General features: G+C 42.2%; 1 protein-coding gene across 2 annotated transcripts; it reads right to left on the bottom strand.

The window, feature by feature from the left end:
* Nucleotides 1–155: 155 nt before the first annotated feature.
* wdr4 (WD repeat domain 4) lies at nucleotides 156–19,302 on the bottom strand. Of its 2 annotated transcripts, none has more exons than XM_083997478.1 (11): nucleotides 19,180–19,302; nucleotides 17,878–17,946; nucleotides 15,252–15,398; nucleotides 14,968–15,124; nucleotides 13,658–13,770; nucleotides 12,035–12,095; nucleotides 11,734–11,838; nucleotides 10,542–10,606; nucleotides 4,970–5,156; nucleotides 3,945–4,014; nucleotides 156–907 (listed from the first exon to the last, which is right to left on the bottom strand). In XM_083997478.1, the coding sequence occupies exons 1-11, from the start codon at nucleotides 19,260–19,262 to the stop codon at nucleotides 717–719; spliced, it is 1,248 nt and encodes a 415-aa protein (XP_083853604.1). In that variant the 5' UTR covers nucleotides 19,263–19,302; the 3' UTR covers nucleotides 156–716. The 2 variants fall into 2 exon arrangements, with proteins under 2 accessions (XP_083853604.1, XP_083853603.1); XM_083997477.1 differs by having other exon boundaries at nucleotides 15,252–15,401.
* Nucleotides 19,303–19,465: the final 163 nt, after the last annotated feature.

The raw sequence follows: 19,465 nt of genomic DNA on the forward strand, positions 1-19,465 counted from the left end.
TATTGTTACTTGGTACTCACAGGTAGGGGTGGGGTTATGCAAATGTGTTATTAGAATTTGAAAACTAATGACATCATTCCTAGACAACTGAGGGAACAGCTCATGAAACCACATGGATTTCAACCTCTGGAGCCTGAAAATTACAGATTTTTTTTGTCAACTGGCACATTTTGGGGGCTGAATGACAAGACAAACACCCAAATATATGTTAAAGAGCCGTCAAAAAATTATAATTCCATAATATGTCCCCTTTAAAGTTCAGTTTTAATTCACTGGTGACACTTTTGAAGTGATTGACTGACTTTGCAGGTTCTGACTGGTGAGGTTTTGATTGTTTTAGAGGACTTGCACTGGAGATTGAATGGGGAGAGTAAAGGACTATCTGTTCTGAGAACTGTGTAAGAGTTGTGAGAATTTCTTCAAAGTGATAAAGAAAAATTATGATAGAAGATAGACATGAAATAGAAAGGCCAGATGATGAGCTGTGTATTTTGCAGTGACGTGCAGCCACAGACTGAACGCAGCAGCTGCTCTCAGACCAGTCACTGCTCAGAGTTAATGAGAGAAGCACGTTCACAAACAGCATTGTTCACTCATTTAGTAAAAATCTGAAAAACTAAATCAAAAAAAAAATTACATCTGTATAGTCTCTCTCCAGATGCTTCTTCAGAGCACATGTTCAAGTTAGATTCATTAACATAAAGGAAACTGAAAGTCTATGTTGAGGTGGATGATGGAGTCCCTCCGTCTGAATTCTTCTTCTTCTTGTTCTGTTTCCTCTCCTGTGTCTTGGTCCTCTTCAGCTCCTGCTCCTCCAGACGCTGCTGCTTCTTCTGCAGGTACACGGCCACGTTATCATAACTGGACTTGTACAGATGCTCCGAGCTGCTGCTGCTCCGTGTGGAGGCTACAGGAGAGCAGAAGGGAAAAGCTTAGTAGTCCAGTCATTTTATGAAAAAAGGTTGAACAAATTGCAACAGAAGCAAACTCAACTGATTTTTGTATCCTCATCATGTCCTGAGTGAGGGGAAAAAAGCCCTGAAGAATCCCATCAGGGGAAAGTTTAGAAAAAGACCCAAACATAGCCCATTCATACGCCTATTATGGTAATTATTTTTTTCACATGAATAGGGTAACATTTTTTACCTTTAGATATCGCCATGAAAATTACCGAGTTCATTACTTACATTAAGACAAACAAAAAATGCATTACATGTTTTTTGAAATTCTTTAATAGGCGTATGAATGGTCTTTTTCGAAACTTTCCCCTAATGGGATTCTTCTGGGCTTTTTTTTCCCTCACTCAGGACATGTTGAGGATACAAAATCAGTTAAGTTTGCTTCTGTTGCAATTTGTTAAAGGATGACCCCTTTTTGGCTTAAAATTACTGGACTATAGAGACACACCAGCTGCACAAAAGGTGGGGATTCCAAACAAGCATTTTAACTTCTTATAGTGTAGAGAGGATGACCAGAGGAAAAGTCAGCTAAATCATATGACCCACGTTGCTGCCTCCTCTGAACTACTGAGAGGTGGACAAAGTCTCCAGCTCTATCAGTCTGGTCCAGTATGACTCCAATACAAGATAAAGTTGTTCAGTCACAGCTCTACTTAATGTCACAACAGCTCTTAGAGCTACTTAAGCTGAACAGGAAGACATGGATGTTTGACATGGATGAAACAATGTAGGCCTGTGTCCTTACATTTTAGAAATGTAATTACACTGATTAAATATTAAAAGTACATATGTGTTTTGTAGCAGTACAGGTTGTTCTGACAACTGTGACTGGATCCCCGATACTTCAGAGAACTTCAACACCTGATGATTCTCAGGTAAGTTCTGGTATAAGCTGGTTTCCGTTTTACCCTTTAATGCTTTCTTCAAAAGCCATAGTGTGCTGACTAATTGTTACACTCTGAAGGTCTTTCTATCAATGTGTAGTGAGTCTGTCACTATCGATTCATGACTGAAGGCCGCTGTCACATCCACCACACAGAGTGAACAGGGGCGGAGCCAGAACAGTTCCCTGTGGAGCCCCAGTGTTGCTCATCACTGTCTCTACGTTCACACTGCAGGTCTTAATGCACAATTCCCATTTATTGCTCAAATCCGATTTTCTGTTTGGCTGTTCACATCACGTCTTTAAATGTGTCCTGTCTCTACGGATCGCTGTGTGAACAGCTCAAGCTCCTTAAAGGACAATTCCAGGCGAATTCAACTCTGGGGTGTATTTACCTATCATTTTAGGTCTAAAAGAATGAATCTGAAGATTTTCAGTTTAATTGCTCCTGTTTAGCGGTAGTTGCATCTGTCCCCGCATCCCCACGGCAGCAATGAATGGGAGTGGATGTAAGTTCCGCTGTTTAGGCTGTTTCCAGCCCTCAAAGCCGCAATCTTTTTCCACAGACAGCGTCAGATGGCTACTCAAACATGCACCGAGAAGTTTATTTACTTCAAGCAAGCCGGCATGTTTGTAAAACTAGATCTAATTCAAAGTCTCCCGGAGTCTCGCGCGAGACCCAGTTGCAGTGCGCGGTGCATTCGGGCACAGTGGGAAAAGCTACCGTTTGTGTCATAAACACAGGAATATCAACTCTTGACTTGCTTCAAGTAAAAAAAACTTCTCGGCGCATGTTTGAGTCGCCACCTGACGCTGTCTGTGGAAAAAAATGTACACTTCAAGCAAGTAAAGAGTTGATATTCCTGTGTTTATGACACAAGCGGGAGCTCCTACTGCGCCTGAATACACCAGCACTGCAACTTCGGGCTCGCGCGAGACTCCGGGAGACTTTGAATTAGATCTAGTTTTACAAACATGCCGGCTTGCTTGAAGTAAATTAACTTCTCGGTGCATGTTTGAGTAGCCATCTGACGCTGTCTGTGGAAAAAAATTGCGGCTTTGAGGGCTGGAAACAGCCTAAACAGCGGAACTTACATCCACTCCCATTCATTGCTGCCGTGGGGATGCGGGGACAGATGCAACTACCGCTAAACAGGAGCAATTAAACTGAAAATCTTCAGATTCATTCTTTTAGACCTAAAATGATAGGTAAATACACCCCAGAGTTGAATTCGCCTGGAATTGTCCTTTAAGTGACCCGCATGCCCAGTTGATCAGTGATGACATCACGCCACAACGGTGTTTACGAGCGACCATGGCAACGGCAACCGGTATTGTAGGACTTTTTTATACTAAAAAAAAAAAAAAATCATATTATGGGATTTGAACCCTGGACTCTACGCTACGCTATCAGCATTGCTCTGATATCCTTTTGATTCTGTTCCTGGCTCCTGGCTGTGGCACACTTTTTTTTTTTCAATCAACTTTATTTGTCATTCATTCACAAAACAGCACAGCGCGAGTCAGAATGACCCGCCCTCCTTGCATTTTTTTTTTCAACTTGTGCTAAATAAATCAAATCAAAGCCCTGGTTGGGAATCAGTGCTCTACAGACTCACTGGCCTCCACCGGCTTCCTGATCTTCCAAGTGATAGTAGAGCTGAAGCAGCATTCAAGAGGGATGATGTTTTCTCTCCTCTTCGTCTTGGCTTATTGTGTTAGGTGTTATGCAACTGCTGTTCCGCACTGAACACAGCTGAGCAGAGGTGGATGGGAGCTGTCACACCTGAAGGTGGAGCTAAAGAGCAGAGGGCTTCCCTCCATCCTGAACCAACAGGAGGCTGAGCAGCAGCTGACCAGGGATCAGCCCTTCCATCATTTCACACTAATGAACAGATGATGGTGAAGCAGCACAGCATGCCTGGGGGAGGCACTGTGTCAAGTCATGTGACACAGCAGGTTATTTCTGTCTGGAGAGAGTGGGAGGACACACTGACAAGAGGCTGTGTGTGTGTGTGTGTGTGTGTGTGTGTGTGTGTGTGTGTGTGTGTGTGTGTGTGTGTGTGTGTGTGTGTGTGTGTGTGTGTGTGTGTGTGTCTCACCTTCCAGTGCCTCCCAGTGTGGCCTGAAGGCGTCCATCACCGTGCTGAGTTCAGGGCTCACAGCTTCACACTGGACAGAGCAGAGAGAGTCACAGGTCAGAGTGAGAAGCACAGAGACAGCTGAGCCGTCACTGCAGCCACATCCAATCACAGTCCAGGCTGGTGACGGAGCGTGTGAAAACATCCCAACCAGAGCAGCTCAGCAGCTCCAGCTCCAGTCAGCTCTCTGTGGTGCTTTTTTTTTTTTTTTAATAAAACAACAAAGAGCATACAGTATATCTGTCTGAATGCAGATTGAGGGAACAGTGCAGTGAAGGAGTCTGAGTGATCTGTCACAACACAAGTTAACATGGCAACAACTCACATACAAACTGTTATGAGACTTGACTGATTTGATTAGTTATTAGTTAAGTTAAGTTAAATTGCAGCAATGGGAATAATGGTGTTACTAACAGCACTACTTTTTTCAGTTCCACGCTATGAGATAATAACACAACGTTACCAGACAGAGTTGTTTTAGAGGGAAATACAGAGACTGCTTGATGAAAAACTGTCCCTGAAGGCAACACGCATCAGTGGTTTTGCATGAATTTCCCTCTAAAACAACTCTGTCTGGTAACGTTGTGTTATTATCTCATAGCGTGGTGAATGTGCAGGTCACAACTTGTCCACCAGAGCGTTGTGGAGTTGTTGGATTGTGTATTTGATGAGTTTGATGAGGGAAACCAAGAAATCCCATGAGCCTCCGTAGCGTAGCTCTGAGTAGCTTGCGGCTTTAAAATAAAGGTAACGAACCTACTGCTATGACTATAGTGATTATGGCAATGGGCCAATTTGCCATAATGTTGAACTATCCCTTTAACCTCCTCACAGTAAAGCAGTACTAGTGAGTTTGAAAGGTGTGTGTGATCCAGGTAGCCTCTGCTGATGTATGATGTCAGCGTTCAACCGTTTCCCTGACAACAGACCCATCATTCAACTAACAGCTAAAACCTAAGTGTGTGTGTGTTTGTGTGACACTCTACCTGCCAGGAGTCAGGTGTGTGAGTGTAGACTTGAAGTGGAGCGTGGTCGTCGTCCATCAGCAGCCAGAGCCGTCCCTCTGGGTCAAAGGCCACGTGGAGGGGACAGTGGGACAGGGACAGCCTGCTGTGTGGGACCAGCCTGTCTTCACTCCCCCCCCGCAGGCTGAACAACTGAACCCAGGACAGTCTGAGGGGACAGGACACATGATGAGGGGACCACCGAGTCACCACAGTCCTTCATACAACAATGTCTTCATCAGAAATGGAGCTGAAGGAATCGACTGTGTGAGATCTGTTCTCTCCAGCCCCCCCCCATCTACCCCCAACAACAACAGCTGGACAAGAGGTTCCAGCTGAAGGACACTGACCTCTGGTCTCTTTTAACCCTGTAAATCCAAAAATACCCCTCCCTCAACTATCCCTTACACCAGCAGAGGTCAGCTGACATACTGCTGCCGTAGAAGAGCTACTAACACCTTCCTGTCATCTTCAATTCTCTCTCCTTTTTTATTTTTATTTTATTTTTTTATCAGGGAGAAACATAGAAAGTCATTTCAGCACCATTACACTCATATGGCGCATTTCCACTAGCACGGTTCGGCTCGGTACGGCACGGCTCGGCGCGCTATTGCGTGTTTCCACTAGCACGCAGTACCTGCAACCGGGTACATTTTTGGTATCACCTCAGCCCTGGTTCCAAGCGAGCCGAAGCGTTACTAAAACGTGACGTCAGCCGACTGCCTTCCACTGATTGGCCGATGAGTGTCGTCACTGGAAGCGACGACAACAGAAATGTTCCTGCTGAAGCCTGTTATTACCAGAGAATTTCTAATATTGAGACTGGCTCTGTTATTACGTGACTTTATTAAGTTTTAATATTTTTTCATGCGAGAAAGTAACTGTTTAGATCCCCATGTGCGGTTAGTTTATCCAAACGACGGCTGTTTAGAAGTTTGCCCCGATGTTTTTCGAGTGTGAAGCTCCAGGTCCGAGCAGCGACCGCGACATCACAGAGGCAGCAGCCCGGCTCCTGACGTGCTCCGCCGGTGTTGTGGCCCAACTGGTTCCAATTTAACTGGCTCCCGTACTGAACAGCTGCAGCTGTTTTGCGCTCCCTCAGCAGATTCGTCACAAATTCCCAAACATACACAGCATATTACCAGCGAGTTTCAAGCCGCAGTTCACATCTACTGCAGCGAATATGCTGCTGTGAGTGAGCACTAACAGTTACGTACCAGCCACATGAAAAAAAAATAAAGTGGAGAAAAAATAATCTTCACATATTTGCGTGGGTCGGGACTCGATGTCGCTTCAGCAAAAACTGTTAGGCTACACCACTAACCACCTGTCTAGCTCTGTGAGCCACTCAAGCTCACAGGTGACAGCCGTTTCACTGCACATCAGTCAATTACGTCAGCACAGGTAACGCTTTGACTCGAGCTGATCTGAGACAACTGGTTACCATTGAAAATACACAGACAATGCCTCGGTGTTTATTGTTCTCTTTCTTCCAGTCTAATCAACATATTCAGCGCTAGCCTGTCGTGTTGAGAAAGTGATTAAATAACTCGGAAATACTGTCAAAATACGCAAAACAATATGTAAACAAAAGCGAAACACTTGAGCCACTGCATGTGTAGGCTACATGGTTGAAAAGTACTAGGCTACTTGCATTTAATCACATTACTGTATTGCAAATGTTTTGTGTACTTACATTTCTTTACACTTCTCTACAGATCGTATAAACGCAAAACGTATTTATTGGCGTGCATTAAAAGAAATGTTCATTTAAAGTCGCCATGGTTCGCGGAAGAGGTGAAGTTTCTGAGTCTACCTGTTTCTGCGGCTATGATGCGTTCAAGGGAACAGGGCAGCGTCGGACGTGAGTCAATTGTTTGAAATTTATATGTATTTGGTATACATTTTAATTAAAACTAGTTTGACATTCACAGAAAAAACTGACATATCTATGACAGAAAATCATTCTGGACTAATGTTCAAATAGAGATTGATAATTTTCTTGCCATTTAGATCGCCATGGACCCAAAACTGTTTAGTTTGTCATTTTTTTCTGTGAATGTCAAACTAGTTTTAATTAAAATGTATACCTTTACAAAGGGTAATGATAAAATATGTCGACACACGAAATCGAAAGCATCAGACCATTCAATAAATACATTTCAAACAATCGACTCACGTCCGACGCTGCCCTGTTCCCTTGAACGCATCATAGCCACAACGCAGAAACAGATAGACTCAGAGGTAACATCTCTTCCGCGAACCACGGCGACTTGAAGTGAACATTTCTTTTAATGCACGCCAATAAATACGTTGTGCGTTTTATAAGATCTGTAGAGAAGTGTAAAGAAATGTAAGTACACAAAACATTTGCAATACAGTAATGTGATTAAATGCAAGTAGTACTTTTCAACCATGTAGCCTACACATGCAGTGGCTCAAGTGTTTCGCTTTTATTGTTTTGCGTATTTTGACAGTATTTCCGAGTTATTTAATCACTTTCTCAACACGACAGGCTTTGTCATAGTGTGTAGTGTTGTGCGGAGAGAAGTGTAGCGCTGAATATGTTGATTAGACTGGAGGAAAGAGAACAATAAACACCGAGGCATTGTCTGTGTATTTTCAATGGTAACCAGTTGTCTCAGATCAGCTCGAGTCAAAGCGTTACCTGTGCTGACGTAATTGAGTGATATGCAGTGAAACGGCTGTCACCTGTGAGCTTGAGTGGCTCACAGAGCTAGACAGGTGGTTAGTGGTGTAACAGTTTTTGCTGAAGCAAGATCGAGTCCCGACCCACGCAAATATGTGAAGATTATTTTTTCTCCACTTTATTTTTTTTTCATGTGGCTGGTACGTAACTGTTAGTGCTCACTCACAGCAGCATATTCGCTGCAGTAGATGTGAACTGCGGCTTGAAACTCGCTGGTAATATGTTGTGTATGTTTGTGAATTTGTGACGAATCTGCTGAGGGAGCGCAAAACAGCTGCAGCTGTTCAGTACGGGAGCCAGTTAAATTGGAACCAGTTGGGCCACAACACCGGCCAGCCTACCACCGTCACCCCGAGGAGAACAGACCGCTAATTAACTTCCCCGATGGCTTTTAGAGGTTTACCACCGGCTGGTTAAACTCTTAAATGTTGGTCTCATTGATGAAATCTAACAATTGTGGCTGTAGCAGCAGTTTGTTTGTGGTTAGACAGAAGAGCAGCACTGCCTTGGGGTCTGTACGCACAGAAAACACCACATTTACATCAATAAATAAATGTTTTACAATGAACCAGGCCGATCTCAGAGCTGGTAGACTCTCCGGTAAGGCATATTGAACGGTTAAATGCCGTTAACGGGACGAGAGCAGTCAAAACGGCGGTTTAAAGCTAGCTACAGCGAGGGTAGGTTCACTTCCTGTTTACAAAGTAAAAGCACCAATTCTATCGTAATGGCTTTCCTTATGATAAAAGGCAACGGGTATTTTATTTTGTGAAAATAACCGGAAGTGCGTTGCTCACTACGGCTAGCTTTAGTAACGCCGACTTCGTTGAAACAAAATTGTAAACAGCTGGTATTTTGTCAGATTTTCAACACGTTGGGGATCTAAACGACTACTTTCTCGCCTGAAAATGTTTCAAATGTTGGTAAAGTTATATATTTACAGAGTTTAGAGCGTTGCTCGGCGACGTGTAAATGACGTCACGGCGGTACTAGTGATACTCAGTTGTAATGGAAACACAACCGAGCCGAGCCGAGCCGTGCCATGCCGAGCCGTATCGAGCCGAGCCGTGCTAGTGGAAATGCGCCAATACAGAGCAGAACAAAAACATGTATTTGGACAATTGTGTTAAACATATTCTCCAAGCTATTACTCTCCCTTTCATTTTTACAATGTTTTAAATAGGAACATTTGAACAAAAGAAGTCACATTTACTCATTTTTCCATCAAGATGAATAGACTGGTACTTCAAGCCTTGTAATAGAGGTACTTAAAGCAGGTCTCAGTGATCTTATATATCTGATCCATTTGGACCACCAATTCTTAAATTTCTCCGAATGCAATTTTAGAGCGAATGTCTGTCTCTGCATGATGTAGATTTGGTGAACAGCCCCGGTGCGTTGGGTTGTAGTCATTTCCTTGTTATAGCTTTCTTTGCTCCAATAAATAATATCTTCATTAAATATTTGTCTGCTATTGATTGATATGTAATGCCGTGGTACAAAAATACACTGAGCTGACATCAAATTGTAAAGTCATTTGAAACATATACTCCAGACAATCAAGAATGTCATGCCAGAAAGATGAAAGTTTCAGACAATCCCAAAATAAATGATAATGGTTGGCCACATCTGAACCACACATCCTCCAACAATTTGTTCCACTACCCTGATGACTCTCGCCCTAACCCTAACCCTCCCTCCCTTTCCCATCTACATTTAATATGCAGGCTGTTTGAATTTGAGGCGTCGTGGAGACCTTTGTATAATCTAGATATGAATTTCTTTCCACACCCAGATTTATAAATTGAAACAAAAACCTTCAGGGTGTCACTTGTCTGGTCCTCTCTCAAAATTGTATTTAATTGATTCCTTACTTGAAGGTATCTGAAAAAAATCTTGCCTCTCTAAATCATATTCCCTTTTGAGATAATATGTTTGTGTAATATGTTTTCTGCACCCTTTAAATTGTATTTCCCAACAACCTTGTGCCAGGTTTTTTGTGTCAATTCTCTTTTTATTAGGATTTTTCATGGTTCACATGTTCATTCACATAACAATTCACCATTCTCATCCATTCATCTGGAAATTACACCTGAATCACAGATTGGTCCTCCCTCAACAATACACAAAATTACATTTATAAAGGAATGCTGGGGTGCACTCATACAAAAGGGTTAAAAAGGGGGATAAAAGAGGGGGAAATGGACGTAAGACCTGGCATTAGACAAATAATGGTGGAGTGGCTGTGACAAACCTGATCCATCTTTCCCATCTTTTCAAAAACAGGCCCTGCTCTAGTCTTTCCATCTTATAATGTCATAAATGATGTCAAACCACTTGTCCACTGTAGGGTTTTCTAGTTTTAGCCACTTCCTTGTTATGGCTTTTCTACAAGCAGCACTTCAAATAATAATATAAAATATTTGTCATTAGAGGAGACGTGTTCTGATGGTAGAACTCCTAAATATAATGATACTAACTCAAAAGGAATGTCTGTCTGAAGTACTTTTTGCTAAATGTTTTAGACCTCCTGCCAGACCAGACAAGACCAGAATATGTGGAAATGATCTGTTTGGAGGCATCCACACTGTCTCCAACAGACAGATGGATTGGTAAAGTGTCTATTTTGAGCTGGACTGACGAAACCCTCTGATGTTTCATATAGAAAAGGACAATGTCAACATCTATTTTTACTTTGATATTTTGAGACTATTTTTGTGGAGTGACTTGTATATAAACCTCAGGCTCCATCTGTGAACTCCTCTGTCTGAGACTGATCCACAGTGAAATGACATGGCAGCACCTGTCCAGTCACATGACTCACACACAACCAGCTGCACTCACCTCTCACACAGCACAGCAACATGACGGCCATCAGGGGAGCAGGCCATGTGGCGCACTGTGGGCTTCTGGGAAAAAAGAGCAACAGAGACAAGTGGTGGAGTCATTTCTTTAAAACTGGTGATTTTTTTTTTATTTTTTTTTTTACTGCTGACAACTAAAAATGTGACACGTCATCTTTAGAGAAAAGGGGGACCTGGGGATATTGGGTCTGTTTTCCAGTTGCTCAAAGGATTTCAATTGTATTACATTACATTATCTATTCTAATCTATTCTATTCCATTCCATTCCATTAGCTATTCTATTCTATTCTATTCTATTACATTATCTATTCTATTCTATTCTATTCCATTCCATTATCTATTCTATTCTATTACATTACATTATCTATTCTATTACATTACATTATCTATTCTATTCTATTACATTACATTATCTATTCTATTACATTACATTATCTATTCTAATCTATTCTATTATATTGCATTACATTAGCTATTCTATTCTATTATATTACATTACATTACATTATCTATTCTAATCTATTCTATTCCATTCCATTAGCTATTCTATTCTATTCTATTCTATTCTATTCTATTCTATTCTATTACATTACATTATCTATTCTACTCTATTACATTATCTATTCTATTCTATTACATTACATTACATTACCTATTCTATTCTATTGCATTACATTACCTATTCTATTCTATTATATTCTATTGCATTACATTACATTATCTATTCTATTCTATTCTATTACATCACATTACATTACCTATTCTATTCTATTGCATTACATTACCTATTCTATTCTATTATATTCTATTGCATTACATTACATTATCTATTCTATTCTATTCTATTCTATTTTATTACATCACATTACATAATAATCTTCATAATGGCATGGAGAGAAAGGATCCTGCTCTTGAGCCAAGTAGTGGATTCTGCCTAGCACTGAAGGGGTTAACATGGGCTTTCTGCACTGTGCTATAAGAGACAAGCTGTTCCCTCAAACAGAGTTTTAACATTCCATGTGTAGGAATCCATTTCTTTTAAGATTTGATCAAATGAACAGAAGTGAACATCACACACACGTACGTCATATTTAAATCAAGACAATCACAGGAAAAGGCAGAGGTCGTGTTGTCAGTGTGTTAGTGATGTGGGTCCTGTGTTGTGTGTTCACCTTGTCGTCGTCAGGATCGGAGCTGTGTGTGTCCTCCAGCTGTGTGAGGTCCCAGCTCTGCAGCCTCCGGCCAGACTCGTACTCCCACAGCTTCACCGTCCCATCCTGGCAAACGTTTACACAGTACATCTTCTAACTCATCAGAATAACAACTGTTCCCCAGTCAGCTGATGGTGCTTTCTGGTTCAGATGAAGATAAAGATTCATCTAAAAACCAGCAGAATAGAACTGACTCTTGACTAAAGTGCAGAAGTATATTTCTGAATATTACAGTGTGTATTGTGTGTGTTAATGGAGTTACCCCTGATCCAGACAGCAGACAGCCAGGCTGAGAAGGTGGAACCAGCAGAGAGCTGACAAACCTGACAGGAGCAGGAACACAGAGTCAGACCTCCAGTGAGCCAACACACAGTTCATCCTGACTCCAGCTGCAGCTCTGTGGCTCAGGGAGTTTAAAGGGATAGTTCACCCAAAATTCAAATTGCACTCATTATCTACTCCCCCTCATGTGGACTAAGGGCTGGGAGAAGTTTCAGAGTCCTCCGTGGCTTCTCTGAGTTACAGGGGGTCTCGGTGTAGCAGTGCATGTCCATATAACGTTTGCAAATGGATACCAACTGTCTTCGTAACAAAAAGACACACCAAAAAACATCCAAATACCTCCATTCGTCCGATTTGGACGGACTAGGAAGAGGAGCTTCTGCTACAAACAATTACGCATTTCGGGGCTTCAATACAAGAGGGACATTACATACGAGCAGCATGGAGGTATTTGGATGTTTTTTGGTGTGTCTTTTTGTTACGAAGAAAAGTGGTATCCATTTGCAACCGTTATATGGACATGCACTGCTACGCCGAGACCCCCTGTAACTCAAGAGAAGGCACGGACGACTCCGAAACTTCTCCAGCCCTTAGTCCACATGAGGTAGATAATGAGTGCAATTTGAATTTTGAGTGAACTATCCCTTTAACACCTTCACTTCGTTTCTTCTGCTCTGAGCTGATGAGTTCATGGACTGGTAGCGTTCTCCCCCCGGCTCAGTTTGCTTTTACACAGAGAACAGTTCCAGAGAACCACAGTGCATCACACAAACCACATGAGAACCTTCCTCTGCTTATTTCTCAGGAGGTTGTGGAAACTAAACTTGTTAGTTTACCTGTTGGTGTGGCAAGGCAATTTTATATGTATATGTATGGTGTGGTCAGATTAAGTCCACAGTAGTCAATCTTCTCCCCAAATCAGGTTCTAATTTCTAACCCATCTAACCCGTTGTTTTTAGCTCATTATATCCACCTATAGCAGCTTATTATTACGTCCTGCGTCCACTAAAGGGCATTCCAACCAAATTTGTTATGTAACATTTGCAACACACTTAAGTTTTACCAACTTAATAAAACTTCAAGAAGGGAAATCAAAATATAATCAAAATATAATAAGTAGTTGTGCAACAGATCACAGTTGATCCGTGATCGGCACGCTAGTGGTCCGCAGATCGATCCATTAAAAAAGAAGAAGGTGTGCGTGTAGTGTGGGGACACATAGGCACACCGTGGCAGCTGAATGAACGGGCAATTAAAAAAACTCTGCTCTACTTTTTGAAAATCGAGATTTGCCTTGTTATGGAAGGCACACATTCGAACGTCAGTTTCCACCTTCGAATGTTCTCATTTTGACAATCATTCGAGTTCTGTTTGAATAGCGAAGTTGGATCTGACAGCCCTACTCCACAGTTTGCCTGGGGCCATCTTTACAAAGTGAGCTCAGGGGGAAAACCAGCCAGGGTGCAGTTTAACTGGATTCAAACATGAAAAGGAGGAAAACTGAAAAGATGTGTGAGATGAGCCAGAAACATTTTGAAACACACACTGTCCATCAGGTCAGTGTCCTGTGTCCTGTGTCCTGCTGCAGTCTGCAGATACTCACTGCTGGTGTCCCAGGCAGAAGGACTGGATGTTGTATGGAGACCTGAGGTGGCTCACTCGGATCTTCTCGTCGCGGTCGGCTGTGATGATGAACCTGTCATCAGGTGACATGGTCTGAAGGAGCAGAGGGGACAAGGCATTTAGCACAGAAGGAGACACTTTGGCCCGGTAACCACGGTAATCCTTTGTGTAATGTCAACACAATATTCTTTACATGCTTCCATTAGACGATATAATCTGGAAGGAATACTTTAAATCCTGGATGTCCTCTAACTTCTTGCTACTGAGTTCAGATAAAACTGAGGTCATGGTGTTTGGACCTAAACATCTCAGGGACACTTTCTCTAATCAGATCGCTACTCTAGATGGCATCACCCTGACCCCGAGTACAACTGCGAGGAACCTTGGAGTCATTTTTGACCAGGACCGCCTTCTTCCATCTGCGCAGTATCACTAAGATTAGGAATATCCTCTCCCAGAGTGATGCTGAGAAACTGGTGCATGCATTTATCACTTCTAGGCTGGACTACTGCAACTCTCTCCTGTCAGGATGTCCCAAAAACTCTCTAAGAGTCTCCAGCTGGTCCAGAATGCCGCAGCGAGGGTTTTGACAGGAGTTAAGAAGAGAGAACACATCTCTCCCACTTTAGCTTCTCTCCACTGGCTTCCTGTTGGGGTTTCACATGTTTTTCCATATTCTAAACTGTTTTCTTGTCTGTATACATCATCTATTTCCCGTCCTGGGTGAAGGATCCCTCCCCTGTCTCTCACCCTGAGCTTTCTCCTGTTCTTTCTATGGAGTTTCTCCTCAGTGGATGTGAGGGTCTAAGGACAGAGGATTTTGTTATGATGCCATGTAAAGAACTTTGACACAAACTGGTTGTAAAAATGGACTAAATTGCCTTGCCTATGAAGTTTCTGCCAAGCTGAGAGTGTGTTAGGAGCTCAGAATGTCTGCTAGAGAACCATGTCCTCATGGTTTGACAGTGGGACAGTCCTTAGAGCTGTCTCTTACCAGGAGTCTGTGTCTGAGTCCTAGACCAGGGACCAGGGTTACACTACTACACCATTTATTTAGTTATTCAAGATAATCACATGTCAGATTAGATGATCACAGTGCCATGCCACACTTTAAGTTTTACCCTGACCAGAACCAGACCAGAAATCGTGTGTTCAGAGCTCAGAGGAACAAGTGGTTGTCAACAATGGCTACAGATGTCCCACTGGGTGATTACTGACTTTGAAGGGTTTGTAAGTCTGCGAGACTGGGAGTGTGGGTGTGTAGTTGTGTGTCTGTGTTGTTGCTCTCACCACGGCCAGCAGCATGGACAGGTGGCCCATCTTCAGCTCTCCCTCCTTCTCTGCCTCCAGCACTGAGAACGAGTACACGTCTCCTGACTTGTCGGCCACCAGCAGCTGGTCCTCGGCCTGGCTGAAGACCAGAGACGTGCACCTCCTCACCACCCACCTACACACACACACACACACACACACACACACACACACACACACACTGATTACTGACACACAACATGATATTATGTGTGTGAGTGCAACACGCTGCTGTGAGGACAGAGGTGGAGCCGGTACTGTACCTGATGCTGACACACGTCCATGCAGGCTGGCAGTGGAACAGCAGCAGCCTCTTGGAGTCATCGGTCAGCGCCAGCAGCTTCCCAGACGGAGACACGGTGAAGCTGAGGACTCTGTCGTCTCCCGTCTCCTCTGAGGGACAGCCATCGCTGCTGACACACACACAGTCACATCTTCATCTCTCTGCACCACCACCTTACACTCAATCAACTGCCCACTGGATTCAAGAATGAAGCCCTTTGATTTTGGTGACTAAAGGTCAAAGGTCAAACTGACTTCAATAAAGCTGTTTAGACATGACTCAACCTGCTCATATTCCATTTGGCTCTTGATAAACAGGGATGTAAACCTGCATCATGCAGGATACAACCACCACACCAGTCATTTGTTTATCAAACTACTCGTATTAAAGTTCGCTGACTTAGTGAAAATGAAACCTGCACAGATAATATACAAAGCAAAGAATAATTTACTCCCTAAATTCAAAAAATGTTTGAGGAAAGAGAGGGGAGATAGGAGCTAACTTAAAACAAGCCAGTATAGTTACTACATTGCATGTGTATCTCTGTGGCTGCCAGAGGATCTTAAAGCAAAAACATAACAGTTTAAAAAGAAATTAAAACACAGTATGGCACAAAACTATCAACAGGAATGAACATTTGGGATTTGACTGCAACTTTAATAATGTTTATTTATTTTGGCTTCATCTGTTGATTATAAAATGTCTTCTACTTTTTCTGTTCCATTGAAACCACGAAGAGCTCCATAGGACCTCGGTTTAACTGAAATGAAGAATTAAAGGTCGGCATTTATAAGCTGAATAGCTTCAGCCTACACCCTTTTAATCTATGTAACATTTATGAATTAAATTTGAATTAATTAATGTATTACTGAATGTTAATTGATGCCTGAAGATCAAATAAATTACTACTACTACTACTACTACTACTACTACTACTGATACAACTACTAACATTTTCACTCCATGTTACAGACCTGACATGGACATGGAGTTTCTGCCTCTCAGTTTACTTTTATACAAGATTTGTACTCACTTGCAGTGTATTTATTAATATGGAGCTGTCTGTCTCCCTTTTTCTTTTTATTGATATTTGATAATGTTATGTTTTTGTAAAAACAAAAATCTGTAGTGAATGAGTTCAGGTGTGAGCAGTGTGAGAACAGAAGACTCAAGACTGTATTTGTGTGAATTGCATGGTGGGCCGGATGGCTGAATGCACTGTAACTTAAGAAAACATCAAGCATCACTTTAACACGAGCTGAAAACAATCACGTCACGGTTGTGAATTGTTGCTATGTGAAGTTGGGACTCGGTCAGTGGGACTCTGACACTGGGACTCCAGAGAAGGTGGAGACAGTGACATCTCATGTCACATTAACAGTCAAAATGTTGGTGTGAGGAAAAAATCATTCTACTGGTTTCAGAAGAATCATCGGATAACACTGAATCCAGCACTGAGCAAAAAGAGATGTTTTATTTAGTTGTTATTTAATTTTACATTTCTTAAAAACTATAAAGAGGATGGGGCTTCTGAACTGATCTGAGGTTCCAGTCAGAAAACTTCCATTACCCATTCAGTGGATGAGCTGAAGAAATCAGCTCTGTAAAAGGTGGATTAGTCTAAATAGTTGCCTAAGCCATGTCGGTTTTATAAATAGACTAAATAATCATCCTAGAGCAAATGAAATCCATGAATCCATGCAGTGCCAGATGCAACAGCATGTATCTGTAGCGCCCCCTAGAGGCAGAATACCCCCAGACCTCCGGTCCACAGATGTACAGTACACCCTGTTTGGTTCCAGCAGCATGTGCCAGGTTTGATGTGTGTTCTAATGAACAGGGAGAATGGTAAACCGTATGTTATGTTTCTGTTTGATCTGTTGGATCAAACTAAAAACGAGACATTGTTACAGCAGAAGACTGTAAAAGCAAAGATGCCGATACTTTCAGAGATTGAAATGTGTTTGCAAAAGCATTCACTGATGGGAACCTCATCACATACACACACACTGAACATACACAGAAGGCTCAGCTAACAGCTTCACTTACAGTGATATCTGAAACCAATCAAACCTTCCTAACACACCGGTGACAAGTCTTCAACTTTTCATTCAAAAGTTGACCTGAGCTGCTCTGTGTCTCCTTGATGCACTTCTGTTGTGTTACAAGTATTTGCAGTGTGTTAATGTCATCTTTTGGTGTTGAGCATTTGCAGCACATGTTATCAAAATGAAGATGTGTCTGAATTTCGTTGCGTTTTGTGTTTATGAATGTGTGTGTTGTTTTTTTATTGCAGTGTGCTTGAGCCCTCAAGGCCACTGTAGTTTTCTGGTTTTCTTAAAACATGAACACTCACTCATTTAACAACCCAAGTCTCAACTACAAACCAGGCTGAACCCTGGGCTCGATCTCCTCTCTTCATGTGAAGAGGCAGAGCTGAGCCACCTGGGTCAGGACTGGGAGCAAAATCCTCGCCACGGTGATCCCAGCAGCAGTTACAGACACACACACATGTGGAATGGGAAAACCCAGAGTTAACCCTTTAGTTACCTTGCTCATGTTAAATCTTCACAGTACAAACCTCAGGACTATCTGCTGGTCCGTACCTGTTGTTGTTGTCCTGGCTGATCTTGGGTCTCTTCTCAGCTGTGCTGCAGTCAAACACAAACGGCTCTCTGCAACGAGAAAGGACGGACAAATTAAGAGTCAGAAGAACTCTAGCTCAGATTACCTTTTAAAGAAAGCACTTATTTCCTCTGAGGTGTAGGTGGACATTTGACATGCTGACTTTCCTCAGTGGGGAGAAAGCAGCTCTGAACACAAGGCTTATTTCTGCCATTTTTAATTCATTGGTAGAACACGATCACATATTATTAAAACTAGCAGCAGAGCGAGTCGATGCATGAGCTGTCCATGGTTACTTTGCCAAAAGTCTCTTGATGTATCAAACAAAGAAAACTATGGGCAATAACGTTTTTTGTTTAGTTTCTATTTGTCTTATTTTTACGCTCAAAATAGCCTACAGATTTGATTCGGTGGAAATGCGTGTTAAGATTAAAATTATGATTCCTTTATTTGTCACACAGTAGGGAAATTTACTTATATCAGGTTTTCTGGTATTCAGCTGGTTTACAGGTATGACTCTTTTACCGAATGGATTTGGCTTTTTCTTGCTTTATGTCATGGCTTTAATGTAAACAGGGATGGTATTCAGCGGAGAGCAGTCTTTTGTTATGAGATCTGATTTGATCTGATTTCAGAAACCCATTCTTTTCAATTCAAATGCAAAATTATGGATAACACAGATACGCTCCTAGTAAAAACATTCCTTCAATAGTGGCACAAGCAAATTAAGTGTCACTTTAAATCAAAGACTTCATCTATTTACTTTTCTTCTTTCCCTCAGTTTGTCAGATCTGTCTGTCAGTCAGAACACTGGAAATCAACATTTCTTTCTATAAATAATGATTCATTCATGAACACCATCACAACACTACAAGAGGAACTCCTCAGTGATGGCTTGAACAGGGAAACTGCAAATATGATGTTATTAAAAGTGATAATTAAATAAAGAATCATATACACACATATATACATAAAACATTTAACAAAGAAGCTGACCTAGTGCACTTAATTGTCAAGTAACATTATTAAATAGATCTGGAGGACTATGTGGCAGAGAAACGACCAGGGAACCATCTAGAACTAATGGAACTTGTTGTACAGATCCAGTGAACATCTGATTTTACTCCTGCTGTTCATGAAAAATGACAGAAATTCAAGTGAATGTTAAAGACAGGAGCTGTAAGGAAGCGGTTGGTCAGAGCTACAGCTGCTAGCTGCTCGGTTAGCAGCTGTAGCTCGGTTCGCCAGGTGAAGTGAGTCTCGGCTCGGTTCCGACAGCTCACCTGCTCTGTCTGCTGTGGATCGCTACCAGCTTCTTATCGCAGCTGAAAACGAACCAGTCTCCACAGAAACCCACGGCAGCCATGTCTGTTGTAGAGGAGCAGCCACACGTGACGGCGAGCCACGCTGAGAGGCGTGTTTTTGTCGCGGGCTAGTGACGTCACAAACCACAGCAGGCGCACACGCCCACCCAGCTCAGAAAGTACAGAATGTACACAAAGCTGCTGCTGCTCCTGCAGACTCACAAAGACAAACCAGGCTGTTGAGTATTTTACAAGCACATGGTTG

This window comes from Trachurus trachurus, assembly GCF_905171665.1.
Source record: "Trachurus trachurus genome assembly, chromosome: 21".
Classification (NCBI taxonomy): domain Eukaryota; kingdom Metazoa; phylum Chordata; class Actinopteri; order Carangiformes; family Carangidae; genus Trachurus; species Trachurus trachurus.

Bases quoted from the DNA above. Each gene is read 5' to 3' on its own strand.
- wdr4 (XM_083997477.1), bottom strand. From the start codon at position 19,262: ATGGCTGCCGTGGGTTTCTGTGGAGACTGGTTCGTTTTCAGCTGCGAT. The intron at 15,402-17,877 runs GTACGGACCAGC...TGTGTGTGTCAG, and splicing joins AGCCAGGACAACAACAACAG to CAGCGATGGCTGTCCCTCAG. The intron at 5,157-10,541 runs GTGAGTGCAGCT...CTGTCCCCTCAG, and splicing joins GTTGCTGTGCTGTGTGAGAG to ACTGTCCTGGGTTCAGTTGT.